The sequence below is a fragment of the Heteronotia binoei genome, chromosome 14 (assembly GCF_032191835.1).
Source record: "Heteronotia binoei isolate CCM8104 ecotype False Entrance Well chromosome 14, APGP_CSIRO_Hbin_v1, whole genome shotgun sequence".
Classification (NCBI taxonomy): Eukaryota; Metazoa; Chordata; class Lepidosauria; order Squamata; family Gekkonidae; genus Heteronotia; species Heteronotia binoei.
Window position 1 is genome coordinate 44,940,107 of NC_083236.1, and position 18,523 is coordinate 44,958,629.

At 44.3% G+C, this 18,523-nt stretch overlaps 1 protein-coding gene across 1 annotated transcript in view; it reads right to left on the reverse strand.

Annotated features, from left to right (window-relative positions):
- DYNC1LI2 (dynein cytoplasmic 1 light intermediate chain 2) overlaps window positions 1-17,587 on the reverse strand; it is a 28,417-nt gene extending 10,830 nt beyond the window's left edge. The window contains exons 1-7 of the mRNA XM_060253715.1: window positions 17,425-17,587; window positions 12,620-12,693; window positions 12,002-12,118; window positions 10,622-10,852; window positions 2,824-2,987; window positions 1,174-1,267; window positions 119-254 (exon numbers count right to left, since the gene is read on the reverse strand). Coding sequence (XP_060109698.1) covers window positions 119-254; window positions 1,174-1,267; window positions 2,824-2,987; window positions 10,622-10,852; window positions 12,002-12,118; window positions 12,620-12,693; window positions 17,425-17,555 — 947 coding nt within the window. The 5' untranslated portion in view covers window positions 17,556-17,587. The remainder of the gene's footprint in view (window positions 1-118; window positions 255-1,173; window positions 1,268-2,823; window positions 2,988-10,621; window positions 10,853-12,001; window positions 12,119-12,619; window positions 12,694-17,424) is intronic.
- Between the last annotated feature and the right edge of the window lie 936 nt (window positions 17,588-18,523).

The following is an 18,523-nucleotide window of genomic DNA, read 5'->3' on the forward strand; positions in this document are numbered from 1 at the left end:
CTTTTTATATCCATACCACGCCTCAAATCTTAATGTTTCCCCAAATGAAGTGGTTTTGTAAGCCTTCTTGCAAACAACTGTAACAAGACAACGTTTCAGCACTACACTTTACACTTACATGAAAACTGCATCCTTTTCTACCACTAAGGCAGGTGTGGTAAAGTGAAAGCTGTATGTTTTATGTACAACGTACTTATACAACAAGTCGAGGTTTTTTTCCTCCTTAACCGATGTATAAATCAAGGCGGCGCCATCTATTTCTTTGTCTTAAGAAAAGCTTCAGGAGCACAGGGTGAAAATAAAACAAACATCCCTCTTAATACTACTCTCTCTTTTTTAAGAGCAGAGTTTTCACAAATTCAGCACTGTATTCAAGCATGACAATGGGAAAGGCCCAGTGAAAATGCTTTCAAAATTAAATGGCACACACATTCCAATACCTAATGAGACACAATTTGGAGCAGGAGTGGGGAGGGGGCTACAACAGGGAGAAAACTTGAAAGACATATTGATCATTGTTTAAAAGTAACATAGGAAAGTTAAATAGGGAGCTCAGTGTCACAGTAGCACTAAGGGGGGGAAAGAGGTGGGTTCAAATCCCCCTTTCACAACAAAGTTCAAGGGATGACCTTGGGCCAATCATCGCCTCTCAGCCTAAGCTCTCTCACAGGGCTGTGAGAGTAGTCAGGGGCCAGGGAACCACAGAAGCCACCTAACTTCTTGGAATTGTGAGAGTAACAAAGTTAAAAAATAGAAGCAGCAGTTCCCAAAGCCATTTGCAAAACTCACCATGCAACCAACAGCCAGATCTGACAAGCTTGCTCTGTTGTACGCCCTACTGCTTTCAATGGGATTTGCTCTTATGCGTATCTGCACAAGAGTGCAGCCTCAGTTCCAAAACATGCAGAAGATACAAGACTCGGGGGATTGGGGGGGGGGTGTCTATGTGGCCCAGGGAAATACTGGACCTTACTTGCTTCTTCCAAGCATACTAAGCTACCAATTGATGGGGAGGGGGTGAAAATATAAAGACTGGGGGTGGAGTACCAGTCAATAGTTGCCAAAGACCACTGAATGGACTGAAACCTGGGATGCCATGCGAGGCTAAACAGAGGTGGCCACTCAGTTTGCCCACTTTTCAGTTCTGTCACTTTTCAAACAAGAGAAGGATACATTGTAAGCAGAATCTGCGAATGTGGGACTGAATAAAGTCAAACTGTTCTTCTCTGTAGTCGTGTTCCTTCTCTAGTATGCTCATTGCATCACACTGAAAAAGAAGCACAAAAGAAACCTTAAGATTTCCAGAAGCCCAATGAACAAGACATATGTGGAGCACATATAGGAGAACCAGTATTCAAAGCCTGGCTTGTTTCAGACATTAAGGGGGGGGGAATATATTTCACAAGCCATCAAGAGATGCTACAAAACCAAAGCTGGACAAAAGATAGCATGTGTTCTTAAAATATCACACAGAAGCCTTCATTTGAATTTCACAGACGTCTCATATTCCTAGATATTTTTGCTTCGAAGAACATTCAAGGACTGATTCACACATCTGCACTTCAGAACATAGTCTTTACTTGTTTTCCTCACATTACACAGTTTCTGACTTTCACGTTCTTTCTGCTTGTTAAAATCCAAAGGATTCCATGTAATGCTGATGACAAAAATCTAAGTATATTATGATTGCAAGAAATCTATAGGGATGTTGTGCTTGTCACTAAAAATTAGGTAAAGGAAAACAAAAGTAAAAATTAGAAATTGTGCAAGTGGGAAGTGGGCAAAGCAGCAAAATAGATTTGTTAAAAATGGAAGAATCTCTAGCTTTTTATATGCATCAATAATCAAAAAGGCAGTGGAGAAAAGAACTTTTTGCAAGTTGCTCCCACCCCCATCACAACCATAACAGTGAGCCATCAATGCATAAGACTCTTTGTGGGTAGACTTAGGCCTGGGTTTAACACAGGAAGAAATACTGGGTAGTAAATTGGACTATACCACTTGCAGGTAGGGCACTGCAGTTCAGAACATCCCTTTGTATCTTAAAACTCCATGCTAGCTCAGCAGGGAGAAATGTTCTAGCCGCACTCTCATGCTCGCTGTTCACGTTTTCTATTTACAATGAGTTTTTAACACAGGGGGAGCATTCTGAAACGTAACCCTCCATCTGTGCTCTGAAGGCATCCTGTTCATCCTACCAATCTTTGATCTCTGCCGCTTCAGCACAACCTTGCCCCCCAGTGCCTGCAGACCAGGCTGTAGAACTCATTCATCCAGCAGCATCTAAACCATTCTCTGCAAAGCACTAGGAGATAAAAACGTGCCCCAGATAGCTTACCATCTAAAATTCAACACAGGGGAGATAAAGGAAGGGCCGGGAGAGACAGCAGAGATAATTAAGGGAAGAATGAGCAGGGCTTTTTTTTTTTTGAGCTGGAACGCACAGGAATGCAGTTCTGGCTGGCTTGGCATCAGGGGGTATGGCCAAACATACAAATGAGTTCCTGCTGAATTTTTTCCTACAAAAAAGCCCTTTGGGAAACAATGGTTGCATCAGGGGGTGTGGCCTAATATGCAAATGAGTTCCTGCTGGGCCTTTTCTAAATTAAAAAAAAAGCCCTGAGAACGTGTATTTATTCAAATACATTCTTAGATTTAGCTGCAGCAGAAAATGGAGATTCCAGGACTGCCAATGATGGTACCCACCATAGTAGTGTCAAGGCCCCCACATCAACTTGGAAGTCCCTCCCCTCCTCAGGTAACAATGTACACTCCGGAGTGCTAAAACACACACACAACATGCATCCTTGCAATTAAGCTTACCTTTGTGCAAACAACTATCACAGGAATTCCAAGGTTGTGGGTCAGCACGTTGTCCCCGAGTGGTAGAGTAACATTTTCATCATCTTGGCCCGATGGGCCTCTTCTCTGTGGTGATCCCTGATAGCCCTCCTCGGGCTCTATGTACTCCTGAAACGCCTTCACAACTAGGGAAGCAAAAGGATATAGCAAAATTGCTTAGAGTGATGAGCAAATCTTCCAGATCAAAGGATGAAAGAGTCACACCTAGAATTTAAAATTATTAAACATGTTCCTGCAACAACCACCCGCTCAAATGGCTGCAAGGAAGATTTTCTGTACACTTCTGCTGGCTATTCCATCTCTGCTAAACCTTCCAAGAACTTTCTTCTCATAAAATAGCAATCCCTGTTCTCCTGCTCAAAAAGCAACTTTTAAGATGTTTTCATTTGTGTTGCCCCCCACTTGGAGACTTCCGGTCCAGTGCATTTTACAGTTTCCAGACATAAAAGGGACTAAAACATGTGGTGGAAAGTACCATTGATTTGCAGCTGGTTTATGGCTATCCTACAGGGTTTTCAACGCAGGAGACAAAACAGAGGGGATGTCTCATTCTGCCTGCCTCTATAGCAAATCCTGAAATCCCCTGGTGGTCTCCCATGCAAATGCTAACCAGGGGCAGCCCAGCTGAGCTTCCAGAATCTGATGAGCTCCAGCTATGCAGGCTGTCCGGGTCAGGGCAAACTAAAACATAGCTTCCAATACACATTCAATCCCTGTGCCAAGCTTGGAACTTCCACACAGAGAACCCAAAGGCTAGAAGCAACAGCTGCAGGGAAACCACGGACTGGGAGCTGCCCCATGTTACTGCTGCTGTTTTCCCTCCTCTGTGATCTAGCAAGAGAGCTGAGTCTGGCAGAGAACAGCCCAAACCAGTCAACGGGCTGAGCCAAATGGGTACCACATGACCATGCTCCCTGGAGCTATATTTACCCTCTTCTGCAGTGGAAACTTACAAAACACGGCTGAAAGCTTGCAGGAGTATAGTATTTGAGGGCAGGCCTCTACAAAACACTCAGTATCAGTGGGCACCCATACTGAAATAGGGAGGAGACGGAGCCAAGGACCAGTACCCACCCCTGGCCTGCAGCTAGAAGACACGTGAGAGCTCAGTGTGGGGGCAGAATTCAGAGCAGTTTCTACTGGGCTTTTTCTACAGAAAAACCCTATGTGAAACAAGGGTGATGTCAGGGGGTGTGACCTAATATGCAAATAAGTTCCTGCTTATATCATTGTTACAGAGACATAACAGTGCAAGCTAAATAAGAGCAAGTGTACTTAAGCAGATTACAATGGTGAACAGTTGACATCATTTTACGGCAAGAGCTAGTTCTTGACAATAAGACCAGGATTACCAAATTAGAAAACCATGCAAACAAACAACAACAAAAAACAGCACAGGATGTGGCTAGTTTACAGCAACCAAGAGCCCATCTCTCTCTTACTGAAAACGGTATAAATATTGATGTGAGGAGATGTTGACCATAAATACAGGCCACCAAAGTCGTCTGCCTCTTACTACTGCAAACCAATTTAGGTGCATTTTTAGCCCGGAAGGGTGCACAATATACAGTCATTAAGCTTCCTGTGGGTACCAAAAAGCTATCTGTAGTAAGCAAATACAACCTCGAGGATGCTCTGTATATTCACTCATATTACACCCAATCTCAAACAGGACAGCTACATTGTCTAAACAAAACACACAGTAATATTTCCCTCCCTGAAAGCTAATAGTATTTAGCAGTAATCTTGCAGCTTCCTCATCACCCCACCCCCCACCGAACATCTGCTGTGGATTAATCAACCTTAATCCAGACTAATCGTGGCTGTAGCCAAAGCTATGGCTAACTAATCAAGGTTTGTCTCGAAGGCTACAACCTGGAGGGGTGTTTTGCTGCCACCCCCCAATCACTAAGGAACAATACCCCTGTTGTCTCAACTATATCAGCAACTAGGGAACCAAAGACTGTGTAAATTGTTCCAGCCCCCAAATTGCAGAAACCCTCTGGACATTTACAAGGATGCTAGTGAAAGGTGTCTCCTAGATACAGCTATGGCACGCATCCCCCACTAGGAATTCGTCTTGCAGTCAACTTTTCTCGTGTTAATCTAGGACGTTGCTGGAGATCTGTGGGGGAAAGCACCGCCCCTTACAGCGCCTGTGATGTGATGCCCTCCTGCCATTTTTCATCCCTTTACTTCACAGCTCCCATTTTGGCACACACACGAACACCATGAGAACTGCATGAAATGTTTCTGACTCTGCAACTGCAGAAACAGGAAGCTTATTCTGCCCAAGCCCAGAGGCAGGCATTCAGTTTTCACTGCAAAAGGCACCAGTTCGTGGTTTCTCTCATGAGGCCAGTTATGGAATGACGCAATTTCCATCCCCCCAACAGAAACAAGACTTCTCAGTAGAAGAAAGGAGGCCTTCTTAACCACTGAATGGGACATTCTCTTTGCGGGTATGATAAAGCCACATGATATAGCTCTGGGAGTCACACAGTATTTTGCACTAACTTTAAATTTAGCCCTGCACAAGGGCTGGTGCCTGAGGTGTTCAAAGCAGCAGGCAACCCTTGCCAGATTGGATTTCTTGACAAAAGGGGAAAACATCAGGAAGAAGAAAGAAGAGATTTTCTCCGGTTGTGCTCACTGCTGGTAGACCATAAAAGAATTGCTTTTTCGGGAAAGCTGCAACAAAGAACGAATTGGCTTCCAGAGGTAAGAACAGTCTGCTGCAGGGGTGGCCAAACTGCAGCTCGGGAGCCACACGTGACTCTTTCACACATATTGTGTGGCTCTCAAAGCCCTCACTGCCCCATTGGCTAGTTTAGAAAATGCATTTAAAGTTGCTTTCTTTCCACTTCTCCCTCCCTCCATCTATTTGCCTTCCTTCCTTCGTCTTCTGGCTCTCAAACATCTGACATTCAGGTCTTGCAGCTTTCAAACATCTGAAGTTTATTTTATGTGGCTCTTGCATTAAGCAAGTTTGGCCACCCCTGTGGTGCACCAGAAGAACATCAAGATTACCAGGACACTTAACAGGGGAACATGCGATAAGATACCATCACCTCCTCAGCTGAACTACCATTTATTAATCTGAAGCTGTCTCATACTGAGTTAGAGAATTGGGCCATCAAAGCCCAGCATTACCTACTCAGACTGGCACCAACTCTCCAGGGTCTCAGGCAGAGGTCTTTCGTATCACCCGATATCTGGTCCTTTCACCTGGATATGCTGGTATTGAACCTGGGACCTTCTACATGCAAAGCACTGAGACACAACCTCTCCCTACATCTTTCCTGCCCGCACAAATTCTGGATAAGCCATTTTATACCAACATGGCTCCATATGCTTTATCACTAGGCAAATATTCAGATTTAAATTTAAAAAAAAGACTCTTCAGTTTCTTAATATGATGGCTGACCATGCCAGTTTGTGAGCGATCACATGTTGAAGAACACCCACTAGCAAACAACTTATGACTTTTAAGTTCTTCTAATGAACCCTATATGTTTTGTCCTTGAAATCCATACTAGCTGTTGCAAAAGAGTTAACGCTGCAAAAAGTACTGGTTTCATATATTACATTGTCCGCCCTTGATTCCACTGCCCCCGGCTTTACTTACCTAGGCTATTTCCACTTACTGTTTTTAAAGCAAGTATGCCCAACACCCTGCAAGCACACCTTGCAAGCACACATGCCTGCTGCTCACAAAGGAGAGATCAGTTACTTGAAAATGCTGTCTCTAATATTAGATGTCCCTGAAAACTCTGGCCCCACCTTCTTTGGTTTCCCTGCAATGCCTGAAATTGACAAAATAACCACCCTCTTCATCAATGCCAAGTACACATCCAGGTAGGGTGTTCCGCTTATCTGCTCCATTCAAACAAAGCTGTTATTTGTTTTCAATGTCGCCTGAACTGTAACTCAAATGTATATTACCTTGTATTTTTATTGTGGTTTGTGTACCGATGGCTTTATACTCTGACCTGCTTTGGACTGTTTTTATGCAGGTTAAGACTAGTACACAAATATTTAATGGTAAACATATCAAGGCGCTTGCTCTAACGAAGCGCAAAAAACTCTGGGAAGCAAGTCGTTATGTACTCAAAAAGCATTTAGCAAAGGGCACAGACAAACTATTTAAATGCTTCATTAATAGAACAGAATGAATTAGTGCACTGGGTAATGCTATAATTCTCTCCCATCAGGTCAAAAATGCCAATGGTGCAATGAATGCAAGGTTGTATTAGCAAAACACATGAGAGTGACTTTGGTGCCACTTTGGTGTAGTGCAGCATTTCCCCGGGGCCCCAGACCTCTGGCCACCGGTCCGTGGAAAGACTAACACAGCGCCCGGGCTCCCCCCCCCCACATTTAAACACCCATCGGGTGTTTAAATTCGGGGAAAAGCAACTCACCCGCCTTTGCAGCCTTCCCGCGAGGCGGGAAAACGGCAAAGGCAGTTCCTGGGCTCCCCCACCCAATTAAACACCCACTGGGTGTTGAAATGGGGGGGGGGCAGAGGAGATCTCCTGCCTGTCCCGTCTCCCTGCCAGGCAGGGAGACGGCAAAGGGAGCTCCTGGCTCCCCCCCACTTTAAACACCCCAATGGGGTGTTTAAAAGGAAGGGGGGATCGCCTTCCTTTGCTGTCTCCCTGCAATGCAGAGAGATGGCAAAGGGAGCTCCGGACTTCCCCCCACCTTTTAAACACCTGGGTGGGGTGTTTAATGGGGGGGGGGGGGGGGAGATCGCCTGCCTTTCCCGTCTCCCTGCCAGGCAGGGAGATGGCAAAGGGAGCTCCGCCCCCCCCCTTTTAAACACCCCACCAGGTTTTTAAAAGGGGAGGGGAGAGATCGCCTGCCTTTGCCGTCTCCCAGCCAGGCAGGGAGAACGGCAAAGGGAACTCCAAGTCCTCCCCACCTTTTAAACACCCCCAGCAAGGTGTTTAATGGGGGGGGTGTGGCAGATTGTCTGCCTTTGCAGTATCCTCAGTAGGTGGGAAGATATCATTTTTTTGTCTCCTGGCTCCACCCCCAAATTTTACTAGGCCAGGAAGGAGCAGTATAAAAATAACCGGGCCTGCACAAGGAGGTTTCCACAGTTTTTTTCAGTTTCCCCCCATCCCACATTTGCCAGTTTCTATGCTGCGTTGGACATTGTACTGTACTCTGAAAATAAGTTTCCTCTGAAAATAATTTTTTTTGTCCTCTGAAAATAAGCCTTATTTCCTAAGTAGAATCTTTCCATGTACTTTAAAAAGGGTGCACGTTTTCAGCCACGTGGGGCCAATGAACATTTTAAACAAAACAAAAGACAAATATCACAATAAATCTTTGCAGAGGTCCATAGCATGATACAGAACCCTTTCCTGGGCACAGAAGGGCCATCTTTTTAAAGGCTGAGAGCCAGAGTGGTGGTAGCATGTAGTGGTTAGAGTGTCAGACTAGGATCTGCTACTATGGAAACTGTCCGAGTGACTTTGGGCCAATCCCACACTCTCAACCTAGCCTGCCTCACAGGGCTGTTGTGAGGACAAAATGGAGACAGGGAGAACAAAGTAAACCCTTTCGGGTACCCCACTGGGGAGAAAGGTGGGCTGGAAATAAGGCAAATACTACACTTGATCCTAGCCAAAAAGCCAAGAAGTGATGCCATAAATATGAAATGGGCAAAGAGAAATGGTATGATCTAAGCTAAAAACTTTTGGAGGGAAACAAACCCAAAGGAGGGTGCTTGCTGTCCTTACTAGAATGTTCTAATACATCAAAGCAATTGCTTGTGTTTTACTGTAAATGTAAAGAGGGCAAATAAAGTACCCCAGGGCTGGTCGGGCATTGTTATGCAGCGAAGTGAGATGGACCCTGAGCAAATGTCACCTTTCCCCCCATGTACATGAATACATGATTATTTTGGTAAAGCAGCTGGGGGGGGGTACTGGTTTTTTTTAAATTAGAGTCCACAGATCTGCCAAACCAAGCCTGTTAACTTTGGTGGGGGAGAACACCGTAATATAAAACTTGGAAAATGTTCCAAATGGTTTTTTTCCCCTTAAGGATGAAACTAAAGGAAGAGCTTCTTAGAAGCAACCAAAGCAATCAAGATACCCCAGGAACACATTTTATTTTCAAGGGTTCCCACAACTCGTCCAGCCTCAGTCAACAGCCTAAAGATGCTTTACCAGGGCAACCGAGAAAGCCCTCTGTGAACTTAGCCCTCTGAAAGCCGTTGGAATGACTCCTGTGATCACAGGAGCAGGTCAGATAGCAGGGAACTGAATACATACTCACAGGTGGGCAGAATGAAGAGCATAGTATCATCCACCTATAGATGACATCAAAACAGCTCTAACCACAACCGATAAGCAAATGAGCTTCTGCCAACAAAGGAATTTCAAACACAAACCATATGATGGTTTGGTGTTTTGCCACAGATCTCCGAGATGCACTTAGCAATGTCAGCTTCTGAAGACTTTTACAAGCCAAGTAAACAATCAGTCTAGGCCCTGAGACAACCTCTGGGTGCTGCATTCAGCAGCTCTTAGTTGTCATTTCAAGAATGAGTCTTTAATACTCTTGGGCTGTTTCCTGACATGTGCAGCCTGGTTTAATCCTGGTTTGTGGACAAAGAAACAAATGGATGCCACAGGACAATTAACAGTTGGCGTCAAACCAAAATGTCTTCAACTCCTGAGACAAAAGGAGCCCAAGATCTTCTCAGAGCAACCAACTTTAGCCTCTTATTACACCTAAAAGAAGCCAGGGTGTCTTGCCATCTCAAGAACCAGAACATTCATCTGCACGCTCTTCAAAATGTCTCTATGTTTCTAAGTTTTCAAGTCTCTTGCTGCAAGAAGAAGCAGCAGACCTGATCTGTTTTCAAAATACTAAGATTCTCAGGATGACAAGTTCTAAATTAAGTGTTGGTTCCACAAATCCCATGCCCACTGAAGCATTTATTTATTTCCTTCTTTTATATCCTACCTGTCTCCACTATGCTGACTCAAAGAAGCTTATAGTACTCTCCCTCCTACTTTATTCTCAAACAACCATTTAAGGTAGGTAGGGCCTTTTCTGTAGCAGGAACTCCTTTGCATATTAGGCCACACCCCTGATGTATCCAATCCTCCAAGAGCTTACAGGGCCTACTGAAAGCTCTTCAAGGACTGGCTACATCAGCGGGTATGGTCTAAAATGCAAAAGAGTTCCTGCTACCAAAAAAAGCCCTGAAGGTAGGTAAGGCTGACGGTATATGTTTGGCCACGGTCACCCTGTAAGCTTCCATGGCAGAGAAGGGACCTGTACTTGAGCCTCCCAGATCCATGCCCAACTCCATTAACCACTGCATCGTACTGGCTCAGAATCTATACTTCCAGCCATAATGTCCATCTTACTGGCAACATTAATTCTGTTAACATTACAGACTTAAAATAAAAGACATTCTACTATAATGGGAGACTGTGTGTCTAATCTGTTTGTATACAGCAGGGGTGGCCAACGGTAGCTCTCCAGATGTTTTTTGCCTACAACTCCCATCAGCCCCAGCCATTGGCCATGCTGGTATACAGAATATATGGGATTAAGGTAGCACATTAGGTTTTATCGAAAAGACCGGTCTACTTTATCAAGACTTACTTTTTTGATCTTCTTGATCCCTCCCAGGCACAATCACAGACAGATCGCAAAGAGGGCTTTCGTTAGCAACCACCTCAGAAAGCTGCGCTTACACAACTATTTTAGCACCACCTTTACTTACACTGCTGTTCCATATCTCTCATCTCTTCAGGGGGGATTTTCAGCTTATCAATATGTTCGCGCAAGACACTGGCCCATTTTTGTAAAGATTCCATAATAGTCCATGGTCTCGACATGTCCGCCACAAAGATTACCAGAGTTTCATGCAAGGATTCAGGTGAAACAGCAAACTTTAAGAGCCCTTTATGGTACAAGTCCCCATCAAGAATCCAGACATTGCAGCGAGTCTGATCTAAAAAAAGAAGAATATCTTCATGCTAGCAGATCCTTTTCCACACATTTACCACCTTTCCCCCCAAGATTCAACCAGTGTTCAGCAGGACAAAGAAAACAAATAAATTCATAGGGTCCACATGGAATATGATTAATACTAACAAGAATGCATTTATATAACAAGCAATAAAATATTTCAGTTGACTTTACGTCTACAGGCAACATTTCAGCCTGATCTGAATCAAAGAGGTTAAGACAGAATTGAGAGCAAAAACCGATTTCTCTTTTCAGCTGGGTGGACCAGCATTCATCTTTTACTGAAACACAAGTGGCAAGCCACCTTCTTTATCAGAACAATCCACATTTATAATGTAATGTGCTCTGTGCTTCTGGGGGGGCGGGGGGGGGAGGTGAAAAAATACAAACTGTCCCGGAATCTAGTAGGAATGAGTTATCTAGCCAGCGAAGAGGCATCGCAAAAAATGCAAGAGAAACTCTGGACTTCTCTATGATCGCTAACACCCCTGTTTAAATCCCCCAGAGGCCAGTCACTCCACGTTAAGACTACTCTCTCTCACTAGGATGTAATGAGAAGATGGCAGGAGATAGGAACCCTACAAACCATACCATGAGCATCGGGGACGGGGGACAGAAGTGAGAGCAACAGTAAGTGACACATAATTATTGTGGGGTGCAAGGACAAGGGAAAGATTAGTCCGTCTACACTCTCCCCCTTGCAAACTGCAGCCATGTATCAGTGCACAGGGAAAAAAGACTGATCCAACTGGGCCTGCAATCCATACCTGGGAGCAAGTCCCACTGAACACAACTGGACTTCGTTCCAGTTAAACCACACACAGGATCAGAAAGCATAATACGTGCGTAAGAGCCAGTGTGACCAAGATTCAAATCCCTGCTAGCCCAGAAATCTTACTGAGTTTGAGCCAACCAGTCATTGTTAGCTGTCATGCACTCCACCCCCCCACTTATAAGATGGGAAGGGGCAAACTTCATATGAGATGCTTGAAGAAAATGCAGCACCAAAACTTTTTAAATTAAAAAAAACACACACACAACCAAGATAGACTTTTGCATCGTCAAAGAAGTTAAGCAGAAAAGGCCTGCTTAATTGCAACCAATATAATGCAGTTAAAGGCAAATTCTTTACCATCTCGGTCCTCGTCGTGAACGTTCAGGTACAGGTACTCCAGCCCTCTTCCTTTCTTGCCATGTTCTGCTCCTTGTATTTTAGTCATTAGTGTTGTTTTGCCTGAGCCATCATCACCTGTCAATAATTTGCAGGGCAAATAATAATAATCAGAAAGGGTATCACTGGCATGAAACGGCCCCTGTCTCTGAACGGAGAGTTTAAATGATCTTCTGTGGATGCTGGAGAAGCATCTAATCTGTTCTGTCATTTTTAAAGGTCAGTGAAATAAAGCAGCTCCCTCATTATAACTATCTCAGAGTCAATTTGCAACGTCAAAACCAATGTTACTCAGTTACAAAATAAAACCAAATAATTTTACTCCATGAAAAGAATGCTGTGCTAGCATTTTTTTAAAAAAACACAAATTTACTTTGAATGCCGTTTATTCAATCTATTTTTTAAAACATTTAATGAACACATAACTTTATGAAAATAAATTAGGTTTAAGGTACAGGTTATCAAAACACAAGCCAGGCTAGTTGAATACAAAAAGTGCATCCACAATGAGCTTCTAGCAAGTTAAAATATCTCAAGATCTTTTGTTTTCCTAACTCAATACTACTCACTAATACTTACCAAAAACAAGTATATTTTTGCCAGTGGGTAGTTTAGACCTCGACCGAGTAGAAACTTCACTCAGTATTGAAAACCTAAATGAAAAGAAAATTTCTTATCAACTTGACTGAGACAAGGTATAACAAAGGTAAAACAAAGCAATATCAAAATGCTTTTCTGCATAAAAGGAATCCACACATAGCCGTGTGAGCAAAATCTGACTAATTGGAGTTGTCCGTCTCTTAATATTTCAGGTTCATGAAAAAATAATCTGGTTCACAATGACATCTAAATATGAAAGTGTTAATGCCTATACTCATACTGTCAGACTGAAAGCAGCAAGGGGAAAATATCAGATATATTGCATTCTGCTAAGCTTATAGGCCATATTATAATGCATCCCTAATGGACTGACAAGTCATCACAGGTGTGAGGAGAGCCAAGGACACACCCAGCCATATACCTCAGCAGGATCTGCCACTGGTCCCACCTTCTTATACTTTACTTTTATGCCCTGTAACTATCTGTGGCTCAGCTGTCAAGCTCTGAAGATGAATGACTCTCCTAACCAAACAAGAATAATATTTACTTCTCCTCTCATGAAATAATACCACTTTGCCCAGCAGCTACCAGCTCTTTCTGTAAAGTCCTAGAAACTCAGATCTTCAACACAAGTGATCTTGTCTAATGTCTCTGCATGTCTATAGAGAACCAAATAGAAAGCCATTGATTTTACTACCCTCCCTACCTTCTGCTGATCTAAGCAGCTGCAATTCCATAGCGCAAAAAGGAGGTGAAGATACCAAGTTCTCAATCAGATAACAAAATTTAATTGCAATCAAATTTTATTTTTATAGCAACCACTTACTGTGTGTGCTTGTTTAGGAACTGCACAAATTACAACACTGGAAACTTGATTTAAATCCACGCACCCTGCTTTTGGCTTTCTATGGTTAGGAGCACCACCACTGCCGGAACAGTGCCAACCAGCATGTTGCATTCTGTTTAGAAACCTCAGAAGCATTAATTAGTTGTATACTTGTTTCTATTGAAAGATTGTAATGTTATTTAATGAAATATAATTTAATTTTAAAAAGAAAGAACGAAAAAGATTTGTGTATTTTAAAAGTCTATGCAGCACTGTGAATCTATTGCAAAGAAAGTGTTTTTGGAAACCTGACCCTCCACAAAATTCTGCTACCATGAAGAAAGATGATATTTCCATTGCTAAATTCTTCTGCATTACTTTGCTGAAATGGCACTGGTGCACTTTCAGAGCTATTAGCCTGCTGTCCTGCTAGGATCAGAAAACTATAGTGCTATGATAAGTGACTAAGAGCTGTGTAAAGTCGGAGTAAGAAATGTAAAAAGCACTGGTTCCAATCTTGGTTGCAGCTGAGAAGGACTACAGAAACATGAAGTTATCTAGGATTCATGTTGCTGCCAATTTTTTGAAAGAAATAGCTACTTTACAGTCTGCTAGTGCTACCTGACAACATCACCCATCAGAGAAGAAAAGTTGGCAATTGGATTTTGTGCTGGATATTCAGAGTGTAGAGTGCCGACTGCAGGATACACTGAATGCAAGTAAATTGGACTGTAACTTAAAGAACTTTGATAAAGATTTATGTTTTAAATGCAATGATGTATGTAATATGAGAAGCATAATATGATCTTTTGATGTGTTCCATGAATATAACATAATTTGATGTGTAAAGGATTTAAGTCATCTTTAAGACTTTTTCACCAGCTATTAGCGTTGTTCAACTCCTGCTAGGATAGGCATGTAGCTTAACACTTAAAAGTAAGATACTGGAAAGCCAGAAATAAGTCCTTTAACATCCAAATTTTGATTCCCAACTTCATATCATATCATCTTGCCAAATGGGTGACAACTATGGCTTTGAATTTTTTTAAAGGTTTTTTTTTTTTAAACCCAACCCTTCTGAAGGGGGTTTTCAATTTGGTCCCAGGTTTTCAGGCATATTGCTAATTGTAAACAAATCATTTTTCACTGGAATACACACACAGGCATTTCTGTGTAACAGACTAAAATTCCTAACACTTAAAAGACATGCTATTTCCCTCAATTTCACTGAAAACTGGATGCGTTTGACTCAAATCCTGGTTTTTTTGAAGAACAGAAAAACCGCACTGAAAGATCCATTATTAAGCCACATAGCCAAATTCACCTAAGGACTCAAGTACTATGTGTTTAGAAGCAAGAAAGTAACGATTTGCAACTATGACTCAGGATCTATATGTGCATAAAACCAAATATCACTGCTGATAAAGAATACCCAAAGAATATCTGTTTTCAGGGGTCAGGCTTATCTTCTCCCAGGTTTCAGTCAGAGGAGCTGTAACGTCACCTGGTCAATAACAGTAAAATTTCCCAGAAAAATAAACCAGACCAAGGGCAGCGGCTTCAGATACTGCCCCCCCACCCCCAAACAGTGCAGGAGGCAATGCCAAAATGGGAGATGCACTAGTGTTGACTTTCTGTGCACACGAGCCCCTCCCCCCTTACCACAGATGGGGTATGAACGTCTTCAGTGCTAGAAATAGCCTTTTGTACCTCACTGTGTAATTATTGTGGGCAACCGTTATGTAGTCCTAAGGCTCACAAGAGAACTTTTGCCATTGGCACAAATAATATTTATGTGATGAGAATTGAAAACAAGAGAAGCATTGAAGAGTCAACACAAGCACAGCAGAAACTGTTGTGATGCAAGTTCAGGGTCAGTCCCCCCTGCAATTTTATCCCATTTTGTGATGCAAGGGAGAAGGGAAAAAACACATCAGGAATGCTACGTCAAAGGACACATTAAAAAGCCAATCAGTTTAAAGCATGTTTCTACTAATAAGCTAATCTCGCTTTTCCAGTGGGATCCAGCTTCTCAGATCTAGTCACACAGAACTCCTGACAATGACGGATCTCTCAAAGTCAAGAGAGAGAGGGGGGGGGGGGGATAAAGACAGATGTTTCAGATTTCATCACATATGCATACTATTGCTGGGCAGAACGGTAGCAGCAGCAATCCTGCCTGCAGAACTGCACAGAGAAGCATGACCAGAAGGAATGCTACTGAAGGTTTGTATAGTCAAAACAATCAGATACATCTTATCCTAGCTTCCCAAACCACCATATGAACCCTCCAGCACTCAAAACTGATCCATTTCCTGCTGACAGCCCTGTTTTTTGCTCTAACCATCTACCACAGAAACCACACAGGAAGTCACCTTCTACCAAGGCTGCTACTATCCACTATGACTGGCACAGGACACCAGAATTTCAGTAAGGGTCTTCCCCATCACTGCTACCTGGTTATTTTGACTGCAGAATGAATGTTGTACCTTCTGCATGCAAATAGATGCTCTACCACGGCTCTTCCCTTTACACAGAAGGCTGCCTTTTACTGAGTCAGACCACATCACTATTAAGATCTACTTGATTGAGTGGCAGCACCTCTATTACCTACTCCCTGATCCTTACAACTGAAGATGCCAGGAATCGCACCTGGGACCTTCTGCAAGCATGCCAAATGCTCTACCCCATATTCATGAGACTGCCGTATGCTGAGTCAGGCCATAATCCTATTAAGGTCAGCAGTGGCTACTCAAGAGTGGCAGTGGCTATCCAAGATCTCACTCAGAGATCTTTCACCTTCAGCACGCAAGGCAGGCACACTCCCACTGAACCCCAGGCCCCTTGTTCTTCTAGTTAATTTTCAAAACATACAATTCCTGTATAGATCAAGGTCATGTACTTAGTATCTATTCTGTATACCACCCTCTGTTAAGCAGGCTCAGGGCAGCGTTCTACCTTTGTTTTACAAATGCGGCCCTGTGCAAGAGTTAGACTGTGAGAGCATCAATGATCCACGGACTTCCCAGTGAGCTTCACAGGCTCCGTGAGGATCTCCCACCCAATGAGACTCCCAGGATCATGTCTTCAGGATAGCAACCTACAACGACACTGGCTTTCAAATGGGAGCACCACATTTTGAAAATAAAAGGCCCAGGAGAAAAGGGGAGATGGGAATAAGAGAATCTTGTGATACACTGAGGATTCAATTTGGGAGGCGAGAAAAAAAAGGGGATGCTCGTTTGGGGGCAAGGCAGGCCTCAGTTTGGTGTAGCGGTTAAGTGTGTGAACTTTTATCTGGGAGAACCGAGTTTGATTCCCCACTCCTCCACTTGCACCTGCTGGAATGGCCTTGGGTCAGCCATAGCTCTGGCATAAGTTGTCCTTGAAAGGGCAGCTGCTGTGAGAGCTCTCTCAGCCCCATCCACCTCACAGGGTGTCTGTTGTGGGGGTGGGAGAAGATACAGGAGATTGTAAGCCGCTCTGAGTCTCTGATGAATGCACAGAGAGGGAGCATTTCTGCCTAATAAATGAGATCGGGGGCTGAGCTGCTGTTCCCTTCCTGTTGCAGATATTTAAATACAGAGAGCGGGGCCAGAGGAACAGGACTTTTTGCTCTGTAGCACTCTGAGGGCGGGGTATAAATCTACGGTCTTTCTTCTTCTCTCTGCGGCTCCTCGGTTTCTGCATCCGCAGGATGTGTCCCTCACACTCACACTGGGTGCATCTTTGCCAGGGGACATGGAAAGCAAAGAGGAAAGGAGAGACCATCCCTCTGTCCCACGCCTGCCGAGTCCTTGTCCGCGCCTCCAGCCAGGGCTTCTGCAGGCGGCCGAGGGAGTCTCTCTTCTCCTCCCCCCGCTCTCCCTGACAATGGCCGGTCCCACCGCCCCCCTCAAGAGGGAGCGAAGTGCCAGGGCTCCGTCTCCGCGCACAGGAGCCCGGCGCGATTCCTCACCAGAGACTCTGGCCTTCTTCCTCCTCGCTGGGGAACTCGGCCGGCGCGGGCCCGTCCGGTCCCAGCAGCTTCTTCTCCGCCAGCACCGGCGCCATCTTGCCAACAGGAGCCGCCACAAAGAGTGACCTCATCCGCCCAGGTCCCGCCAAAAGGACCCCGCCTTTTCCCCACCGGCTCGGCCGAGGACCTCGCGCGTCCTCGGTGATGCCGGATTGAAGCCTCCCTGCAGAAAACCTTTTTGCTTTGTCCAAAACCCATACGCATCCTCTTGCCTATTCCAGCGGCCGTTGTGGTCATAACGCAAGGGCCACTTCGGGGCGGAAATCTGATCCGACAGGAGCGCGAGCCTTCTTTCTAATCAGGCGGCATTGTAGACACCTAAAGCCAGCCAGCTCCCTATTGTGGACGATGAGTTCAAGATTTTCAGGGCCGCCGCCCAGTGTTTGTGTGAAAGGGGGACCCCTAGTGGCAAGAGGGAGCATTGCCTCTTTTTATTGGCGACGCCCGGCGTCGGAAAGTGAGACGCGGCGTGGTTGAAGGAGAGCTGCGGAACCAGCTCGGCCTCGTTCCCTTACCCATCGCTGGAGTAGAAAGTTTCACGAACAAAAGGGCTTGCACAAGGGATGTCATGGGAAAAGCAACGTGCAGAGGCCGAAGACACAAACGGCAGTGTGAAGGTTAAGAATTATAATACGTAAATCAGCTCCCCCCCCCCCCCCAGAAGCTCTACAGAGGCTGATGAGTGCTTTGGCAATGAATACAATGCAGAAATGGTTTGCAAGAGAATTCAGCCTGAAAGCCACATCGTTGTGTATGAGAGCACAATGCACAGAGAGGGTACATTTCAGCCTAAAAAATGAGATCGGGTGCTGAGCTGCTGTTCCTTTCCTGTTGCAGGTATTTAAATACAGAGAACGGGGCCAGAGGAACTGGACTCTTGCTCTGTAGCCCTTAGCAAGCTGGACCAGGCCTTTGGAACCAAGATTAGTCAAAGAGGTTGTTGAGATAGGAATCATGTTAATATATACTGGGACAGGATCCGAAGAACTGGGATTTTTTTTTTTTTTTACAAGAAGGTACCATGATGTAGATGAAGATG